Here is a 20,163-nt window from a genome sequence, read left to right on the forward strand (position 1 = left end):
GATTAATTTATGTATAGCACTTAGAACCATGCCTGGGCCACACTAAGAACTATATAGGTCTTAGCTATTATTACTGCTCACTTTTATTTGGATATGCTGTATGCATTTTTACTCCAGAAACTATAAATTCCCTTTTCTTATTTGAATACCTCAATCTCTAAAGGAATGAGTGATTTAAACTATCAATGACCAGCAAGAGCCAATTGTTACTGCTGGAAAGACAACTTAAATATTCTTTCTACAACAGATAGGACCTGCAAATAAGGACCCTAATTTACCAAAGATAATGAAATTTAAGACTGGATGAAATAAATAAAAGATATTTCCTTCATTCAAGAAACAGCAAATTTATGGAATGTGTTAAATAAAAACCTGAAAAATATAAATGGGTTCTAGATTTAGGGCACTCTCCAACTTTGGCATATATTAGAATAACCTGGGAGCTTTAAAAAACACAGTTGCCTAGGCCCCATCTCTGATTTATTGAAGGGGAAGCCCTCGAGCACTTGAATTTATTTTAATGCCTCATAGGTGATTCTCCGTGCAACCACATCTGACCATCACTGGTCTAGTCAAGAGAAACTTTGGTTCAGGGAAGCTGATCATGTTTGGCATATATTTTTCTCGATGTTTAAAAAAAACCCCAGCATACTAAGAGAACTGATTAACCTACAATGACTTATGTATTTATGAAGTGTTCTAAAAAACCAAACAAAAACCAAAGAAACAAGAAAACCAACCTTTTCAACTTGATTTAGGGTTCAGAAGAAGATACATACATCTCAAATACCACATTGAGCATTCATCTAAAAGTTTGCCGGTTGATCTGACTTCTGTTAATTAAAAAAATTCAAAACAGAATTACTTAATATAGATTTAACTACATACAATATTTACAATTTACAGATTTTACAACAAAATTATACAGTTAAGCCTGTTGTGGAAAAGTTGGCATTTTGGTATATAACACTTCAGAAATTTCAAAAACTTTACCTCAAAAACATTGTACACAAATTTACCAAAGTGCTGTAGCTCATTTTATCTCAACAATACAGTTAACAATCCAGCTGCCCAAATCTCTAGGCATGTAACCGATAAGCTATTGAGACAGCACTTTTTATACAATAGCAGAGGCTGTTAGAAACCTTAGGTCTTTAAAACCTTATAACAATGCCCCTTTCACCCTCCAATCCTGAGACAACAAGTCCTGTAGTTCCCCCTCATCATCGCTGTCAGCATTCTCTTCTTCCTTTTTCTGCAATTCTTTTATGGTCAGGATTTCTTTAAGTTTATTTTTTATTTCATCCTGGCGATTCCGTAGCTTTTCCACCCGTCGGTAACACTCTATCTGTTCATCGATCTCCCCAATCTGACGATCCAACCGTCCCTCCTCATCCTCTTCGGCCACTATGGCTTCGGAAATAGTGTTGACCTGCCTCATGGCTTTTTGAAATTCGTCCCACTCTTTGTCCATCTGATCTTTAGGGGCATCAACCTTTCGTACTCTTGCATCTACCTCAGGGTCGTCAAAAAAACCTTCCGGTAACGCTTCCGCGGTGTTTTCTCTCCTTTCCACCACCTTTTCATGGATTTCTGCTTTCTCAATTGACCCTGAGTGAGGAATTATGGGGGCCTTGGGAGGATTACTATTAAAGAAATCGTCTGGCAGCACACTACTTGTTACCTCCCGCGAAGAGGAAACTGAGTGTTCCTTGCCCTGTGCGTCGGACAGCAACTTGCTGGCGTCCCCGCTTTTTCTTTCTCCACCTCCTTCTTCTTCCTCCTCCTCCTCCTCCTCCTCATCTTCATAATCGGGGAGTAAACTGAGTCCTGAAGGCTTACTGGGAGTCGCTCTAATGGACTCCTTTCCTATTTTGTCAAAGTTGGTGGGCAACGCAGATGTGGAGGGCTGTACCTGAGGCACCAAGGTGGCCTTCGTTCTCTTGGCATCTTGGCCGTCTGCGTCTGGCGCTTTCCTCTTGACGGACTGCGGCGCTGAGCTGGCGGACGGACCCTGGCTGGCTTCCTTGGCGCCTTTCAGCTCGGCCACTTTCTCTCGGTGCTGCTTTCCCAGGACGTGAGTCTGCCACAGAAGCTCACTCTTAACCGGGGTGTTACACAGGACACAACTCAGCTGTCCCAAACGGTTGTACTTAGCGAATGGAGAGTCTATCCGTTTCCGATTAGTGCTCAGACGCTGCTTCTCCTTCATTAACCGCCGCAGTTCTTCCTGATTTACCACTCGCTTCCCAGCCGGAGTCCCAGCGGAGGCGGAGGACGCCATCTTGGCGACCAGACCCAAAGCGAGTCCGGCTTCCGTCCGGCGAGGTATGATAACGTCACTTCTTGTAAGGGCGGTGATTGGCCGAGGTCAAGTGAGCGTGGCGTGGCGTTCGGGTTTTTGCTTAGAGTCGCCGCTAAGGCTTGTGTGTGTATGTGTGTGTTTGAGTTGTTTTTTTTTCGCCCTGAACGATTAGGCAATGGCTGCGATAAAGGCCGTAAACTCCAAGGCTGAGGTGGCGCGGACCCAGACAGCCTTGGCCGTCAATATATGCGCCGCCCGAGGGCTGCAGGATGTGCTGAGGACCAACTTGGGTCCTAAAGGCACCATGAAAATGTGAGACGGCGGTTGGAGCGGCCGTTAGGCGGCTGGGGGCTTGTTGGGTGTCCTGGCGCCCTCTGATGCTTAGGGTTGACAACCTGCAGTTGCTGAAATGCACAGGGCAAAAGGTCGTTTTCTTCATGGATCAGAGCTGGCGTCTGATGTTTCCTTGTGAAAAAGCATTCTTTGATGCAGAGATTGAGGTGGGGAGCTGCCACAATCACTTCTGAAAGTTTGGACCTGCTAGATGAACTGTTGATGGCTTTCTTTCGAAGAGGGGTAGAAAATGATACTTTTAGTGACTTCCATGAGAGCCCGGCAATATCATTTCAAGGCAAGGACTCAGAAACATCCAGCACTGTGCAGAGGCACAGGGCACCTCACTGTCAGAGAGCTGGCAACGGCCAGGCCTCCATTCAAGGCTCGCATCGAGACCTCAACTTTGTTTACTTGTTTTCAAGCCTCTATCTCCATGGAACTGAAACCTACCATGGAGATCTCTACTTCTGAGATAACTTGGAAAAACCTGTGTTCAGTGAGTGCCAAGGTCACTTCTGTGTGTAATTGTATCTCTTGGGGGAGAGGGAGAGGAAGAGTAATTGTACTGTGAATAATATTTGTAAAATCCATGAATTGCAAGCAATTCTTTTTTTGTAATGTTTCTAAATAGAAAAATAAAAGTTTATGTTAAATAATTAGAAGTAGCCTATGGAGGAGGAAGCACAGGGAAAAGTTATTGGAAAAAAGTGTTACGAGACCTGAAGCAAGCTCACTTCAATGGTTAGTTGAGAAGACGCACTTGTGGCTGTATAACGGTGCTTTGAAAACTAAATTGTGTCTATCCATACGCCTTCATAAAGGCCCTTTCTGTTTTGGAAAAGAAAGTCTCTTGGATTAGATTGCAAATTCAAAAATTATATAATAGGGCCAAGAGCGGTGGCATACTCCTTTAATCCCAGCACTGTGGGAGGCCCAGGCGGGTGGATCACTTGAGTCCAGGAGTTTGAGACCAGCCTGGACGACGTGAGCAAACCCCTTCTCTACAAAGAATACAAAAATTAGTCAGGTGTGTGGCATATGCCTATAGTCCCAGCTGCTGAATAGGCGGAGGTGGGAGGATCGAGGTTGAGGCTACAGTGAGCCATGATCACACCTCTGCACTCCAGCTTGGGTGACAGAGTAAGATCCTGTCTCTGAAAATAATAATAATAGTAATGACTTTGTCCAGGTGTGATGGCTCATTCTAATCCCTGAACTTTGAAAGCTGAGGTGGGAGGAGCAATTGAGCCCAGGAGTTCAAGGCTGTAGTGAGTTGTGATTGCACCATCACACTTCAGACTGGGTTACAGAGCAAGACCCTGTCTCAAAAAAAAAAACAAAAAAAAAACAGACATTATTTTGAATATAAAAAGAGAACGATAATTAAAAAGGAAGCACCAGGAATTGAATTCCATGGCAAATTGACTATACACTCTATTATGGTACATAGTCATTTATTTACTCCCAAATGAACAAATAATCCAATTCTTATGCAGAAGATTTTAGTGTCCGAGACTCCTAGAGATTCACAAGTATATATGGGAAACTCTTGAAACCGCATGCCACAGTTGGTACGTACTTGTCTAAGTGCATTTTTCCAAGAAGAGGGTCAAGATTTTATTCAGATCTCAAAAGATGACATTACCCAAGAGTTTAAACATCACTGTTTGCAGAGTATTAAGAACATTGGTGCTAAATTGCTGTGTGCTGCATGTGACTTCTTCAGTTCCTGTTTCCCAGAGGAACTGAAAATACCATCACCACGAAAACTAGCAGATTTCCACTCGGATTTGATAAGTTCCTTTAAAACAAAAATATGTGAGGTTTGTCTATGTGCATTTGTAAGAAGGGAGTGTCCTTGACCTTTTTCTCACACTTGGTCAAATAAAGAGAAAAGTTACTAAACTCAGGAGCCTTCTATAAGTTGATGATAATTCACAAGTGATTTCAAGTATTTGCCTTTTCACTGTGGAGATGGCACAGAAGTGCCACCGAGAATGAAGACACGATGTCTTTTCTTACTGTGCAGCACAGATATGACTCTGATTTAACTTTCCTCAAAAACTGATCTTCTGGCCTATTTAAACTTTATTTGAAGACTAACAAAGAGCAGCTGAAAATCTTCCTCTTTAGAAAAGATGGAGGAAAAACACAGGAATGAATCACATAGCATCGTCATTATGGGCGTATTAACTCCCTATGACAGGGAAATATGGGTCCGTTAAACCATCTCAAAAGCTTCAGCAAACTGACCTAACAGCAGATGTTTAGCTGTGAATTTAACTTGTCATCTTTAAAGACAGTATTTAATTGTTTCCCTTCATTCGGGCAACAAATAGCTCTTTCAGGAAGGAAGGGCAATGTTATTCACATTCTTTCTACCAAAAAAAAAAAAATGCTGTTATTCTTATTTTGTTTTAGCAGAAAATATTAATTAATATTGGTCATGGTAGCCATGTGTCTATGTGAAAACAATGAGGATAACAAGAACTATTAATGCTTTTATCTGGATATTCAATTAATCCGATGATGTCATCCACAAAGACATGGAGATGAAGAATGAGAACCTCTAAATTTGAGTACTTGCTGGTAATACAGTTTTAAATATTTCTATACAAAATAGCCTCTAAAATGGCAGCTTCAAGTTAATCTCTAAACTTTTTTCTCATAAAACAATATCCTACTATGCAATTCTTGGTTATTTCGCTTTTTATTTTATATGCAATGTGTTCTTTTCAGCTATTTATTATGCCATTTTTTTAGAAGATAAAATGGAACAGAAAAAAAGTTGTTGGATTTTCTGTATTGCTCAAATTACTGATGATTAACTAATTTGAAAAGTACTCTAAAATGAGAATTTTACATCAGTCGATTCACTTTACTAATGGTCTTACTCCTTTGAAAAAATACATGTGTGTGGCCGGGCACAGTGGCTCACGCCTGTAATCCCAGAACTTTGGGAGGCCAAGCCGGGAGGATCACAAGGTCAGGAGAGAGAGACCATCCTGGACAACATGGTGCAACCTCATCTCTACTAAAGATACAAAAATAAAACAAAATTAAATTAAAATTAGAAAACAAAAACAAAAAATTAGCTGGGCATGGTGGTGTGCGACTGTAGTCCCATCTACTCGGGAGGCCGAGGCAGGAGAATCGCTTGGACCAGGGAGGCGGAGGTTGCAGTGAGCAGCGATGTCGCCATTGCACTCCAGCCTGGTGACAGAGCGAGACTGTCTCAAAAACAAAAACGAAAACAAAACAAAAAAACGTGTGGGTTGGGCTCTTCTATGCATGGTTCTAAGGGCTTTGTATGTTAATTAATCCTAATAAAATACGCTTCAGATAGAAGCTGTGATCACGTGTCGCCCAGACTGGAGTTCACGGCGCCATCTCCGCTCACTGCATCCTCTGCCTGTCGGGTTCAAGCGATGCTCCTGCTTCCGCCTCCCGAGTGGCTGGGACTGCATGACCCCGGCCGGCTCATTTTGGTATTTTTAGTAGAGACGGGGTTTCGTCATGTTGGCCAGGATGGTGCTGCTCTCTTGACCTCGTGATTCGCCAGCCTCGGCCTCTCAAAGTGCTGGGATTAAAGCTGTGAGCCACTGCGCCTGGCCATGTGTTTATGCACATTTTACGGATAAATTAAAAAAAAAATGGGTTAAAAATTGTAAGTAACTTATTCAAGGTACAAAGCTCATACATCATATGACCAGAATTTAAAACCAAGTAGTGGAGCTCAAAAGTTCTTAGTTTTTCAGGAGTGTGAGACCAGCCTGGGCAACATAGTGAGACCTCATTTCTACAAAAACAAATATTAAAAATAAGGCATGGTGGTACACTCCTATAGCCCCAGCTACTCAGGAGCCTGAGACAGGAGGATCACTTGAGTATAAGAGTTGGAGGTTATAGTGAGATATGATGACCATACCACTGAACTCCAGCCTTGGGGACAGAATGAGATCCTATCTCAAAAAAAAATGTTTGGAGTTTTTAACCCAGATGTTTCGTTTACCGCCTATGTATTTATTTTGCACCAAATTAAGAAACTTCATGAAACCCCGTCTCTACTAAAAATACAAAAATTAGCTGGGCATGGTGGCGCGTGCCTGTAATCCCAGCTACTCAGGAGGCTGAGGCAGGAGAATTGCCTGAACCCAGGAGGCGGAGGTTGCGGTGAGCCGAGATCGCGCCATTGCACTCCAGCCTGGGTAACAAGAGCGAAACTCCGTCTCAAAAAAAAAAAAAAAAAAAAAAAAAGTGCATTACACATGGTATATTATGAATCACAAAATATTTATTTTCATTATAAATGTGTGTGTGTGTGTGTGTATGTGTGTGTGTGTGTGTGTGTGTGTGTCCATGCAAGCTTGCACTGGGTTGAAATGCAGAAATTATTTCTTAATCTAGAATACGATCAAAAACGTTTGCTTTTTCTTCTGTTTTCCATACCGTTTTCCACCACCCAGCTTACCTTTAGATCTCTCAAGGACCAACACTAGAACCTCCTAATCTTTATACACTATAATCTCAGCACAGCGCCCAGGACGTATGAGCCACTCAGTTAACATGATTGAATTACTCTCCCTTTTCAGTTTCATGTCCTACCAGGCTCCTCCACAAGCTACAACTTAATCACATCCAACTTCTCTCCGTTCTGTAAATATTGGTGTCATAATGTGCTCAGCCAGGCTGTTTTCTCCGTTTTCACTGCCAGCTTCCCTCGCTTACTTGACTGAAATCCATAAACGCAAGATCAGAACTTGTCTTACTTGCCATTGTGTCTGGTGAGTTGTGCAATTGCTGGCACCTAATAAATGATTCACACACAGCTTTTGAGTGCACAGATGTGTAAATAGCTATGTGAACACACTGGTGTCAGAAAATTGATACACTTGACAGAACAATTTAATAGACAACACGAATAACTAGTGGTTTAAAAATCGGTTTACTTTGTTTGGATTAAAGCAGTTTGCTTCCAAGTGGTTTGTGTGTTTCGTTATAGCTACACTTGAAATTTAAAACTCATGCTTATTTCGAAAGTCAAACAGATTTGTTAAATAACTAGGTGGAAAATCTCACGCATGCACAAAGTACTTGCTCGTATGATTTTATAACCATTTTATGCCAAATTCTCATTTTTTTTTACTTTCTAAATACAATGAAATCTGTGTTTTCTGTAAAAACCTTTTTACCTCTACCCTCCAGCAACGCATTTTTAAAAAAATTTCTGTCAAAACCATTGCATTGGGGGTTAAGTTTCCAACACATGCTTTATGGAGGATGCATTTAAAACATAGCAGTATCTTTGTGCATACCTGAAAATTGAGCCTTAAGGCTGTTTTTCAAGTTTAGAAGACTAGTTCTTTTTTCATGCAATGTGAATTTCCAGAGAATGCAGCCAATCCATTTATTGTCCAGAGAATGGAAGCAATGCAAAGTCGTTGTCCAGCTTTTAGGAGGGCAACAATCGCCGTCTAAACAGCCCTCCCAATGTCTGTGCATTTCGCCTGTAGATATTTTCTATTCCCAAAGTCAAAAAATTGTTACATTTCAATGAATGAAGTACCAATTATCATTTATATTCAACCCTTTAAGACCATTCTCTATTTAGATCTAAGATAGACAGACAGATAAAATAAAATTACCATAGAAAATAAATTTAAGTGAGCAAAGGCATACAAGAAGATCAAGAAAATATAGTTCAGATTTTAAAAATGTTTCTCTTAAAGTGCTATAAGAGCAATTATATTACTAACTCAGATGAATATAATATTAAAACTAAAAATCTGAATATTTTTGCCAAATATCATCTTGGTCCATTACGTTGATGATATTTGGGTAATAGGGCCGCTTAGCAGCAAGTTCCAAATAGTCTAGATCTTGCTACTCGAAGAGTGGTCCATGGACCATCAGCAGCAACATTGCTTGGAAGTCTGCTAGGTGTGCAGAATCTCAGGCTCCATCCCAAACTTGCTGAGGTAGAATCTGCATTTTAGCAAAATTCTTAGTTGATTGACATATACATTTATGTATGAGAAGCACTGTTGTATTTCTCAGTTATCCTCATTTTTTAGGACTTTTAACAAGGGAAGAGTAAGGATTAAGAACAATCACCTGGGAAGACTTTAAAAATTCTCACATGGGGAGGCCGAGGCGGGTCGATCACGAGGTCAAGAGATCGAGACCATCCTGGTCAACATGGTGAAATCCCGTCTCTACTAAAAAAAAAAAATACAAAAAATTAGCTGGGCACGGTGGCGCGTGCCTGTAGTCCCAGCTACTCAGGAGGCTGAGGCAGGAGAATTGCTTGAACCCAGGAAGTGGAAGTTGTGGTGAGCCGAGATCGTGCCATTGCACTCCAGCCTGGGTAACAAGAGCGAAACTCCGTCTCTAAAAAAGAAAAAAAAAAAATTTTCACAGGTTCTAGAATAATCGTGGAGTAGAATAGGCATAGGTAATCTATTAATAGCATGGTTGCTCTTTAGGAAACTCCTCAAATAAATATCTTAACTGTTCTCTCTGGTGGCTTGAGAATGTGCAACTTAGAAATGTCCACTCCTTAATGGTCATTTCTAAGTCCCTGCTCTATCTTATATTTAAGAGCACAAATCACCTATTGGATCTAACTAGGTATGTGACCGTGATCAATTCACTTAGTAACTTTTCAACTCATTTTCCTCATCTGTCAAGTGGAGATAATAATACCTAAGCAGTAAAGTTTCAACGTAAGTAAATGAATATATGAATGTAACATGATTACCACAGTCCTGGTACAAAATACACAGGAATAAGAAGGTCTATGTTGATGCTGGTGGCGGTGGTGGGAGTGGCGGTGAAAGTCCTCTCTAGCACAGAAGATTCCTGAGTATGTCTTGATTTAGAAATATGCAGTCATTTGGTATATAATTCCCATAATTTAATTACAAAAGTGTAATTGTTTTGATGATGTGGTTTTCCTCAAATAATCAAATCATGTATCCCCCCTCATTTCTTAAGGAAATCATGTTCAACAGCGTAAGGCGTTTCTCTTAAAGGCTATATACAAAGAGGCTATTTATTGAGTAAGGTGATGGCTTGTTAGTGGTCTCTAGTTACTGCTACCCAAGGTTTCCAATTAAATATTCATGACCGCATACTAAGAAAGGTAAATAACATCTACGGCTCTTGGTTATTGTCCTGTCAGAAGCTATGAGAATTTCCCATTACCGAGGTGGAGACGGAGTCAATGACAAAATACTGGGGCTAGTTAGAAGCGGGGTAAGAGGTTTCTGTCTCCCCAACGGCACACTCCCTACCTCGGACCTGGGGCTTCGCTATTCAGAGGAAGCTGTCCGGGTGCCTCCCGCCCCCCTCATTTCTGTCTGTCTACTTCTTCCCCTGCATTCCTCTTAGTCCGTTGGTGAACCATTGTCCCCGTTTATGTGAAAACCACACTTATTCATTATTGCAAAACCATCAGGGATAGAAGTAAACTAGCAGGTGTCCTGAAACATGGGCTTTTGAATACTAAAGTCAAAAGGAATGGATAAAAAGGAGCTTAAGAGAGTTGTGCTCCGTAGGAATTGGTTGTGCTTTTTTCCTCTGTTTTTCAAAAATGTATGCTAGTGTATATACCAAATAATTATGACTAAATTCTCTTACATACATTCCTATAACTGAGAAACAGCATCATACATATGTGTATCTATCTTTCAGAACTTCATAAAACAAATGGCAATCGCTAGAATTTGTCTAGGGACCGTGGTAATCATTCCACCATTCACTTTATGGTCTGAAGTGAAAATTGAAACAGTAATCAGGCGGATAATAACTGGAGCCAGGGAGAATTTATCCACGCAGTGTATTGGCAAACACCAGGTCTAATTTATTTTGAAGATAAGTAAAAGAACAAAAACAATGAAAACAATACAATCTAAAAACAACTTTTGAAGGTTTGAAAACACCCTACAGCATAAACGGAAAGGAATAATTCAGAAGAAAAACATATTAAAACAAAAAGGAAAATTTCAGTCCAAGAAATATAATTAAATTTCAAAGAGCATGAGCTTTTCATTTAAAAAAAAATCAAGAAAACATTGACTCTTTTGACAAGAGGGATGGAAAATATGAGAAGCCAACTGAAGGAGCTGCGGATGTGCCTGACTGAGAGGTGTGCCCATGGAAAGAGCGGAGTCAGCTGACCTGGCTGTGGGCACTTGATCCAGAGCCCCTGGAAGTGTTGACTTAGAAGCCAGTCCTATGAAGGAAAGGCTGGCATAAAGTAGCCTGTCAATCAATACTACTTAGAGATGCGAGGAAAGAGAATGGATGGTGCACAAATACACAAGTAAGAAAACACTAAGGAAATGAAACAAACAAGATTGCAATTCAACGATGTGCTTATTGGATATTGGAACACATGTAAATAAAATTTTATCCACTTAGTAGGTTAAAAGAAAACAGAGTTATGCCTTTTATATTGTTAAAAGATGTACACTGCACTCAAAAATAACTTTATGCATTAAATAGAAAAACTGTAAAATGGATGTAATCGAAACTCTTAGAAATACAGGTAGAAGTTACAAGACACCAGTTCATGGGTGGAGACTTCCAAAATGTTTTCATAAAAACACTTAAATAAACCACACACACCCACAGTTGAAAACATTTTCTAATCATTAAAACTTATATATTCCAAAATTTAGGATTCTAACAATGAAATTATGTTTCACATACTCATGTGCACTATAAACATTTTGTAAGATAAAAATGTGACTTTTAAAACCGGAAAATATAATTTGTTACGCATTTTCAAACATGAAGCTTTAAACAGACCAGTAGCACCATGTGACCCAGAGTCTCTCTCCTAATGCCTAAATGTAACGTGATGTTCTAAATTGTATCCTGGAACAGAAAGTGGACATTAAATAAACTGAAAAATTCTGAACAAGTATGATCTTTAGATATCAATAATTCATCAATATTGACTTATTAATTGTATCAAATATACCATAATGAGATATTAATAATAGAGACAACTGAGTTTGGGGCTTAACAGAAATACCATACTATTTTCACAAGTTATTTGTACATCTAAAACGGTTCTAAAATTAAAATTCTATTTAAATCAATTGCAATATGAAAATACAGTTTTTATTATAATTTTCCTCCACAGCGTCTGAAGACAAAGCTTTTCTTTTATATTTTTAGGTGAAATCGCACACATTTTCAGTCAAACTGCTTACTTGCAACAGTATTTGCAATACTAAAAGCTTTATAACTTATAGAGTCATAGTAATGGAAAGTGAAGCATACTGTTGATTTTATTTTTGGAATGCTATATGAAACATATAATCTTTTATTTAAGATTAACAGTAACAATTCTATTCAGTAAGGGACCATAATTTACATAAAATATAAGTTAATTTTATCTTAACGATTGTGAAAAGGTTAACAAATATCCAAGCTAAAATAAGAATTGTTTCTAGATTAGAAAGAAATATAAAGGATATAATTCTTTAAGTTTAAAAATATTAGGGATGGGCACGGTGGCTGACGCCTGTAATTCCAGCACTTAGGGAGGCCGAGGAGGGCGGATCACGAGCTCAAGAGATGGAGACCATCCTGGTCAACATTTGAAACGTCGTCTCTACTGAAAGTACAAAAATTAGCTGGGCATGGTGGTGCACACCTGTAGTCCCAGCTACTCGGGAGGCTGAGGCAGAGAAATGCTTGAGCCTGAGAGACAGAGGTTGCAGTGAGCCAAGATCTGTCACTGCATTCCAGCCTAGGCAACACAGCAAGACTGTCTCAAAAAAAAAAAAAAAAATTACAGACATGGTTAGTATCCCCATAACAAAAACAGTATCAAATATTTTACATATATTCTGTAATCTGCCCTAAACAAAATTCTTTAACTTAACCTTTTTGAGAGCTACCTATGAAGTCTAAAAATGCTTAATTCAAATTTGTTTTAATATCAGCAGCTCTTCAACCTTTTCCTGACCCTGCCAAGAAGTTTATCTTCCTAACCTCTCTTACTTGGTAAATTTCTCTGTGTATGTATGAAAGAGAGAAAGAGAGAGGGAGGGACGGGTAGGGGGGAGAGAGAGACACTAATAAAGAATTTATAGAAAAATAATAAGATAGGAAGGGTTATAATAACTGCTTTCCTTTGATTTCTCCATCCTTCTGAAGCCCCCATTTTTGTCTCTGAGAGCTGATCTAGGATAGGGTAGGTTAAAGGAACACAGAGAATCAGAGTGCTGGAAAGAGCTAGAAGGGGAAGTGGTGATCTGAAGATCAAATACTAAAAAAGGGCCAAACAGATGGCGAGGAAAGTGGTCAGCACAGCATGCAGGTAGGTGGGGTCCTGGTTAGTGAAGACCCACAGGGTGGAAGGTAATCCCATGCAAGGGTAAGTATAATTCGGGGTCAAGTATAGACAATACAGGCAACATGGGAGACTTACCACAGTGAACCAGCGATAGGCACGTTTGTAAGGACAGTGTTCATTCAGTTTGCATTTTTTTTTAAAGATTAAGTGATCATGAAATTGGCATCGCATGTCATTTTTAAAAGACACATGGTAAAGCAAATGTTTTATTCACGTGTCCTTATTTCTCCCCTTCCCGCTTTCCCCTCCACTCTTCTTTTTTAACGTGGAAGTTTAAAATCCAGTCTCACATAATTTTTTTTTCTAAGTATAAATAATGGGAAAACTTCACTTGGCTAGGGAATGCTTTAGTAGGTCCGCGTCATCATTTAGCCTTTACTGCCGCCTAGTGGTAAGGAAGAGCCATGCGTCGACTGAGAGGATCAATTGCACAAGTCAGTGAAGGATAGCAATGCATCTCAGATTTATTGAAGAACATTTCATTGTAATCACTTTTTATGTTTTGTAGGCAACGAGCTCTTATTGCTTTACAGACAAGTTTGTGTGTGTGTGTGTGTGTGTGTGTGTGTGTGTGTGTGTGTGACGGAGTCTTGCTCAGGCTGGAGGGCAGTGGTGCCATCCTGGCTCACTGCAGCCTCCGCCTCTCGAGTTCAAGTGGTTCTCCTGCCTCAGGCTCCCGAGTAGCTGACACTATAGGCCCCCAACAACACACATGTCTAAATGTTTTGTATTTTTAGTGGAGTCGGGGTTTCACCATGTTAGCCAGGATGATCTTCATCTCCTAACCTTGTGATCTGCCTGCCTCGGCCTCCCAAAGGGCTGGGATTACAGGCATGAGCCATGCGCGCCTAGCCTACAGACAAGATTTATTGAATATAAAACAAAGTTTTATGTTATAAGCATTGTATTACTTTTAGTATTAAACAAAACGTAATGAAGTTTGGGCTAGTGGTGGTGTTGGTTGTTTTTGTATTCTGATGACAGAAATGCATTTTGAGAGGCTGCGTACAAACTAAATGCATCCTTAGCTGCCGGCCTAGAGATTTGCTTCCCCTGAGCAAAGCTGCACATTGTGAGCTGTGGGTGGTAGAACATGTTTATCAAAATAGTTTCTTCTCTTATTTTGCTATTATATTATTCCTTAATGTGTGGTAATTTATTAATATGTCATATTTTCCTTTAGATTCTTAATGTCAAGACAATTTATTATCATTTTGTATATTTCTTAATGTTGTATCCAGAATTGTTGCTAAATAAATCTTTGCTCAGTTAATCTCATTGAATAAGGCAAAACAATAACATTTTCACTATTAATTAAGACTGGCTCTGCATTAGCAGAGCGGGGACTCTAAAGTATTTGTTTCAAAAGCACTTTGTTTCCAAAATCATTAGGTAACTTTAGAACTAGAAAAGGTATAGGGGTGAAGTCATTGGATGACCTTGGCCTTACCCATCCATACTCTAACCAAATTGATACAGAGCAGAGAGTCTTAGCCTTAAAATGGGCCATAGACCTCACCTAAACCAATAGTTAAACCAGAAAAAAAATTCCAAGGAATACTTGGAAAGTGCACTGAATGGTTAAAAACCTAAAAGTTACAAGAACTAAGAATCTAAATGGTGATTGCTTAAAAACAATGCCATCAGCGCTCCTTGACTCAGTCCTGTAATCCCAGCACTTTGGGAGCCTGAGGCAGGAGGTTGTTTTAGGCTAGGAGTCTCAGCACAGCCTGGGCAACATCTAAGACCCCGTCTCGACACAAAATAAATAAGTAAATAGCCAGATGTGGTGGTGTGTCCTTGCAATCTCAGTTACTTAGGAGGATTGCTTGAGCCCAGGAGTCTGAGGCTGCAATGAGCTATGATCGTACCACTCCACTTCAGCCTGGGTAACACAGTAAGACCTATCTCAAAAAAGACGTATTACAAAAGAATACTACCAACCACGACTCCAAAAAACATACGCTTTTCACAAAAGTAGCTTCATGTGGTTTGTGTGTATTCTCAAATATTTAAAAGCGATGCACGCTTTATACGTGGTTCTAAATGCTCCCGTAAGATGTTGGATTTGTTTTAGTTTGAACGTTTAATGTATTGCTTAAGCAAGTAGGTGAGGGAAACGTTAACCCTGCCTGCCTTCTCTCAGCTCTCCCTCACTGAGGATGGGAACACAGCCCTCCTCAGTGGCACCTGGGACCCCTGGCTGCAGTGCCTAGGTGACATTCCTGTGGAGAAATGCACTTTAGGGCCAGTCTCTAGATGTCCTCTCATGGGCCTTTTGCTTTCACATGAAGCATGGGAGGGAAAAAAAAAGGGAAAAACTGTGGGAAGGACTACGCTGCCCTTCTGGAACAGAAGCCTGCTGTGCAGAGGCGCATGCAAATGAAGACAGAGCTCAGCGTTTTAAATTAAATTTGCATATAGTTTCTGTGACCTCATTTGACAAACTCCCTGTTTTTGAGCTCCCTGTTGCCAATGTGTCTATTTTCCTGTTCACTTAAGCCTAAGAGAACATTCACGTCAGCCGCAAGAGGCGACTCTGTTGCGTTCCTGCCCCTGTATGCTCTTACCGCTGTCACAATGACACTGATTCCACACAGTGACATGAACCTGCATGTGCGGTACATGCAGAAGAAGGTGGTGCTATGGTTATCCCGGCAGTCATTAAACGGGTTAAAACTGTGATGACAGAAAAGGAGAAACGTGTCAAACACTGCATTCAAGGTACCCAGAAATGAAAATGGAATAATCCTGACTGATTCATGATCGGCAAAGCCACACTGCCTGTGTCATTCATGATCCTTCTCTACGATCTGTGTTTATGGAATAGATCTATGTACAGCCTCGATGACATAGAATAAGGTCCAATTGAATGTGACAGAAAATCCCCAAAATAACAGTCCCTTAGACAAGTTAGCATACTTCTTGCTCACATAAAATGGGACAGAGGCTTGGCTACCCAGGTTTGCTGCGGCAGCTCCGCTTCATAAGCTGGCGGAACTCTGCACTCCCCGGCTTCGTTCAGGGCACAGCTCACTTACTTGTAGTCACATACGGCTGCAGGAGCTCCAAGAAACACAACTGCAACCCAAGCTGCAGTCATGAAAAAGAAGTAGAAAAAGCAAAAGACCTCCTCCCATGAAAAAGTCCCTGGAGAGTGTAAATTAGTTCAACCACTGTGGAAGACAGTGTGGCGATTCCTCAAGGACCTAGAAATAGAAATTCCATTTGACCCGGCAATCCCATTACTGGGTATATATCCAAAGGATTATAAATCGTTCTACTATAAGGACACATGCACACAAATGTTCATTGCAGCACAGTTTACAATAGCAAAGACCTGGAACCAACCCAAGTGCCCATCGATGATAGACTGGACAGGGAAAATGTGGCACATATACACCATGGAATACTATGCAGCCATCAAAAACGATGAGTTCGCGTCCTTTGTAGGGACATGGATGAACCTGGAAACCATCATTCTCAGCAAACTGACACAACAACAGAAAATCAAACACCGCATGTTCTCACTCATAGGCGGGTGTTGAACAATGGGAACACATGGACACAGGGAGGGGAGCATCACACACTGGGGTCTGTCGGGGGAAATAGGGGAGGGACAGCGGGGGGTGGGGAGTTGGGGAGGGATAACATGGGGAGAAATGCCAGATATAGGTGATGGGGAGGAAGGCAGCAAATCACACTGCCATGTGTGTACCTATGCAACAATCTTGCATGTTCTTCACATGTACCCCAAAACCTAAAATGACAATTAAAAAAAAGTCCCTGGAAGTCAGAGACAATTTTCCCTCTACCTCACTTTCCCAACTTTAGTTCCATGGCCACACTGGCCTGCGACGGAGGCTAAGAAGTGTAATATTTACATGGATGATGATGTTCTCAGCTGAATATGTGGAGCTCTAGTAACTAACCAAAAATGAGAGAGTAAATGCCAGGGAGAAACTAAAATTCTTAGAGGCACAGAACACTCATTCCACAATAGTAATGATCCATTTTTAGAAACTATTTTACATCAACAAGAAAAGACTTGTGAAATCCAACAGAACGCTGAAAGCATATGAACAGGTAATTCAAAGCAGGAAAAACTTGAATAGATTAAAAATAAGTGAAGGGCTGTAATCCCAGCACTTTGGGAGGCTGAGGAGGGTGGATCACGAGATCAAGAGATCGAGACCATCCCGGCCAACATGGTGAAACCCCGTCTCTACTAAAAAATACAAAAAATTAGCTGGGCACGGTGGTGCGTGCCTGTAATCCTAGCTACTCAGGAGGCTGAGGCAGTATGGATCTATACAGCCAACAAACAGCCACATAGAAAGGTGTGCAAGATCATCTCTTCTGTTGGACCCCACTGCTGGGAGTCACTCTTCGACTGCAAAAGACTGTTGCTAATTGTACTCATAATTGTCTTTTGTTATTTGTTAATCCTAGGATGCAAAGCCGGAATAAAAGCAAGGACACCTCTCCTGACAAACCCGTGGCTGAACAAATCAGTGGCTGGCAGACAATAAAGCCTGATGTTATTGAAAAGAGAGGGGGAAATGCTGAGATTCTCATGGAGTGGTTGGTAAAATAATTAGCAAAATATTAGGGAAAGTTAGAGATCAGTCTCAAATCTTTTGGAAGGCCAAAAGGTTTTACTGGGGCAAAGCCAAAGGTGGCCAGACCACTACTATGGAAGAGATAGAGATGATAAAATTCTTTCCCAGTTAAGTCTCTTTACCCCACATCCCTTTGTCTCTAGTCTAACAGTGTATTCATGTGCATTTTGTGCTGGATGGCCCTCTGAGGGGGTGATCAAAGGGGAATTACCAGTTAATAGTGTTTACTCTGTGCCTGGAACCTAAAGATTTTATCATTCATAAAACCACTCTTTTAACCATGTTAATTATGCACAAGTGTGTTGACTTAAAACCTATGTTATGAAATCTTTATAGAATAAATGTGTGGATGGAGAGGGGGTTTTGGTTGATTGGCTGCATTTCACCCCCTGAAAGCAGCCGACAACCATCCCTAGCCCACGGGAATCACTATAATGGTGTGAGAGTGCATTCATTCGTCCATGGTTGAGTCAGGGTCTGCAGGACAGACCTCCACATGTTGTGGTCTATGTCTCATTTTACCATCATGCTCCTCCTGCACTCACACTGCCCCCAGCAAACGCTGAAGGCTCAGACCTGGCCTTTCTTTCTCTCTGCACAAAGCCTCTTCTCCACCCATTTCAACTGAACACTACACATGCACTTAAAAGGAGAGCACTGATCCTGATTGCCAGGTTCTAGGGATATGGACAGCTTTTGCAATGGAGGATGACGGCACCTGGGCTGGTGTTTGCCATCAACGTAGGGTCACATGGAAGTGATGGTCTTGAACTCCCAACCTCAGGTGATCTGCCCGCCTCAGCCTCCTAAAGTGCTGGGATTACAGGTGTGAGCCTGTGTATATATTTATATATGAATATATGTACATAGATACATGCATATTTATATATAAATCTGTGATTATGTATGTTTAATAAGTAACATCTTTTTGTGTATTAATTTACATATGTAGGCTTTCTTCTTTCTGCCAGGAGGATACCACCACAAAGCGAAACAACTCTAAAAAGTTCCATGTAGAAATATCTGTTTTAATTTGTATTTATTTGTGTGTTGATGCATGTATTTATATATGTTATCTATCTCTTCATATATTAAAAATATAAACATGGATTTGTGTGTGTTTGTGTGAGTTATGGCTTAGCTCGTGCTCTGTATGTGTGAAGCACTCCAGACCGGCAGACCACACTGCTCCATTTCTCCAGAGCGACAGTTTCCACACACCGAGGCTCCAGCGATTGTTTAAGCCCTGGGAGAGTGGAAAGGCCCAGCTGTTCCATCTGATCACTGTCTCCCTGAGCTTCAAAGGACAGAAGAGATGGGGCTTTCTTTTTGGCTGTAAGGCAATACATTTTTCAGCCTAGACTTGGTGACCTGAAGCCTGTGCAGAAAGCTACCACTGCTGCTGTCCCAAGGCCAGATGCCAGGCCTGGAACCTCAGGGATCCCTGTGGACTCCCTGCTGGTGCACGTGCAGTTCAGCCTCCCGGGACGGACCTGCATCACTCACAAACTGGGCTCGGGTTCTTTGGAAGGTGTCATCCATCCCCTGGGGATGGCCATGTCCAGCATCCGCGTCTGAACTGGTTTTCCTCATCTGCCACCTACACTGTGGACCAGAAAGTTTTGTCGAGCCAGGGTTGTTTCCATGCTTCTCAAAGTTTCCATGTTTCTTCCTGAGGAAGAAGCCTCAACCTATGGGTTCCCAGGTGTCTTTTTTCCTTTCTTTTCTTTCTTTCTTTCTTTTGTTCTTTCTCTTTCTTTCTTTAATTCTTTCTTTCTCTCTTTCTTTCCCTTCTTTCCTTCCTTCTTTCTTTCTTTTTTTTTTTTTTTTTGAGACGGAGTTTCGCTCTTGTTACCCAGGCTGGAGTGCAATGGCGCGATCTCGGCTCACTGCAACCTCCGCCTCCTGGGTTCAGGCAATTCTCTTGCCTCAGCCTCCTGAGTAGCTGGGATTACCGGCACGCGCCACCATGCCCAGCTAATTTTTTGTATTTTTAGTAGAGACAGCATTCTTTCTTTTTTTATGGAGTCTCGCTCTGTCACCCAGACTGGATTGCAGCGGCACGATCTTGGCTCACTGCAACCTCCGCCTTCAGGATTCAAGAGATTCTCCTGCCTCAACCTCCCAAGTAGCTGGGATTACAGACCCCAGGCTGGTCTTGAACTCCTAACCCAAAGTGGGCTGCCTGACTCAGCTTCCTTCCCAGATGTCTTTAATCCAAGTGTTCTCTAAGTCTGCCCTGGTTTCTGGAGATGCATTTGGAGCCTGTGGTAACAGGCTCACAAGGGTCTGTGCAGTCTTCAGAATAAATCAGGGGCCACTTTCCTGATCTCCAAATACTCTCAGGAGCCTATGATACCTGATCACATTAGGTATTGTTCCATTCAAGTTCCACCTGGTCACTGTCTCCCTAAGCATCTAATAACAGAAGAGTTCGTTTTTCCTGCTTGTGCAGCCATGCATTTTCTAGCCTTGTCTTAGGAATGTGCAAGCCAGCCAAAAAGCTAACGGTGCTCCTGGCGCAA

At 41.2% G+C, this 20,163-nt stretch overlaps 1 protein-coding gene across 1 annotated transcript; it reads right to left on the reverse strand.

The window, feature by feature from the left end:
* Positions 1-727: 727 nt before the first annotated feature.
* Positions 728-2,310, reverse strand: ZNF830 (zinc finger protein 830). The gene has a single exon (XM_012445580.2). The coding sequence runs from the start codon at positions 2,282-2,284 to the stop codon at positions 1,163-1,165; it is 1,122 nt and encodes a 373-aa protein (XP_012301003.2). The 5' UTR covers positions 2,285-2,310; the 3' UTR covers positions 728-1,162.
* Positions 2,311-20,163: the final 17,853 nt, after the last annotated feature.

The sequence above is a fragment of the Aotus nancymaae genome, unplaced genomic scaffold, assembly GCF_030222135.1.
Source record: "Aotus nancymaae isolate 86718 unplaced genomic scaffold, 86718_ANA_hifiasm-v0.15.2.pri h1tg000018l, whole genome shotgun sequence".
Taxonomy (NCBI): Eukaryota; Metazoa; Chordata; class Mammalia; order Primates; family Aotidae; genus Aotus; species Aotus nancymaae.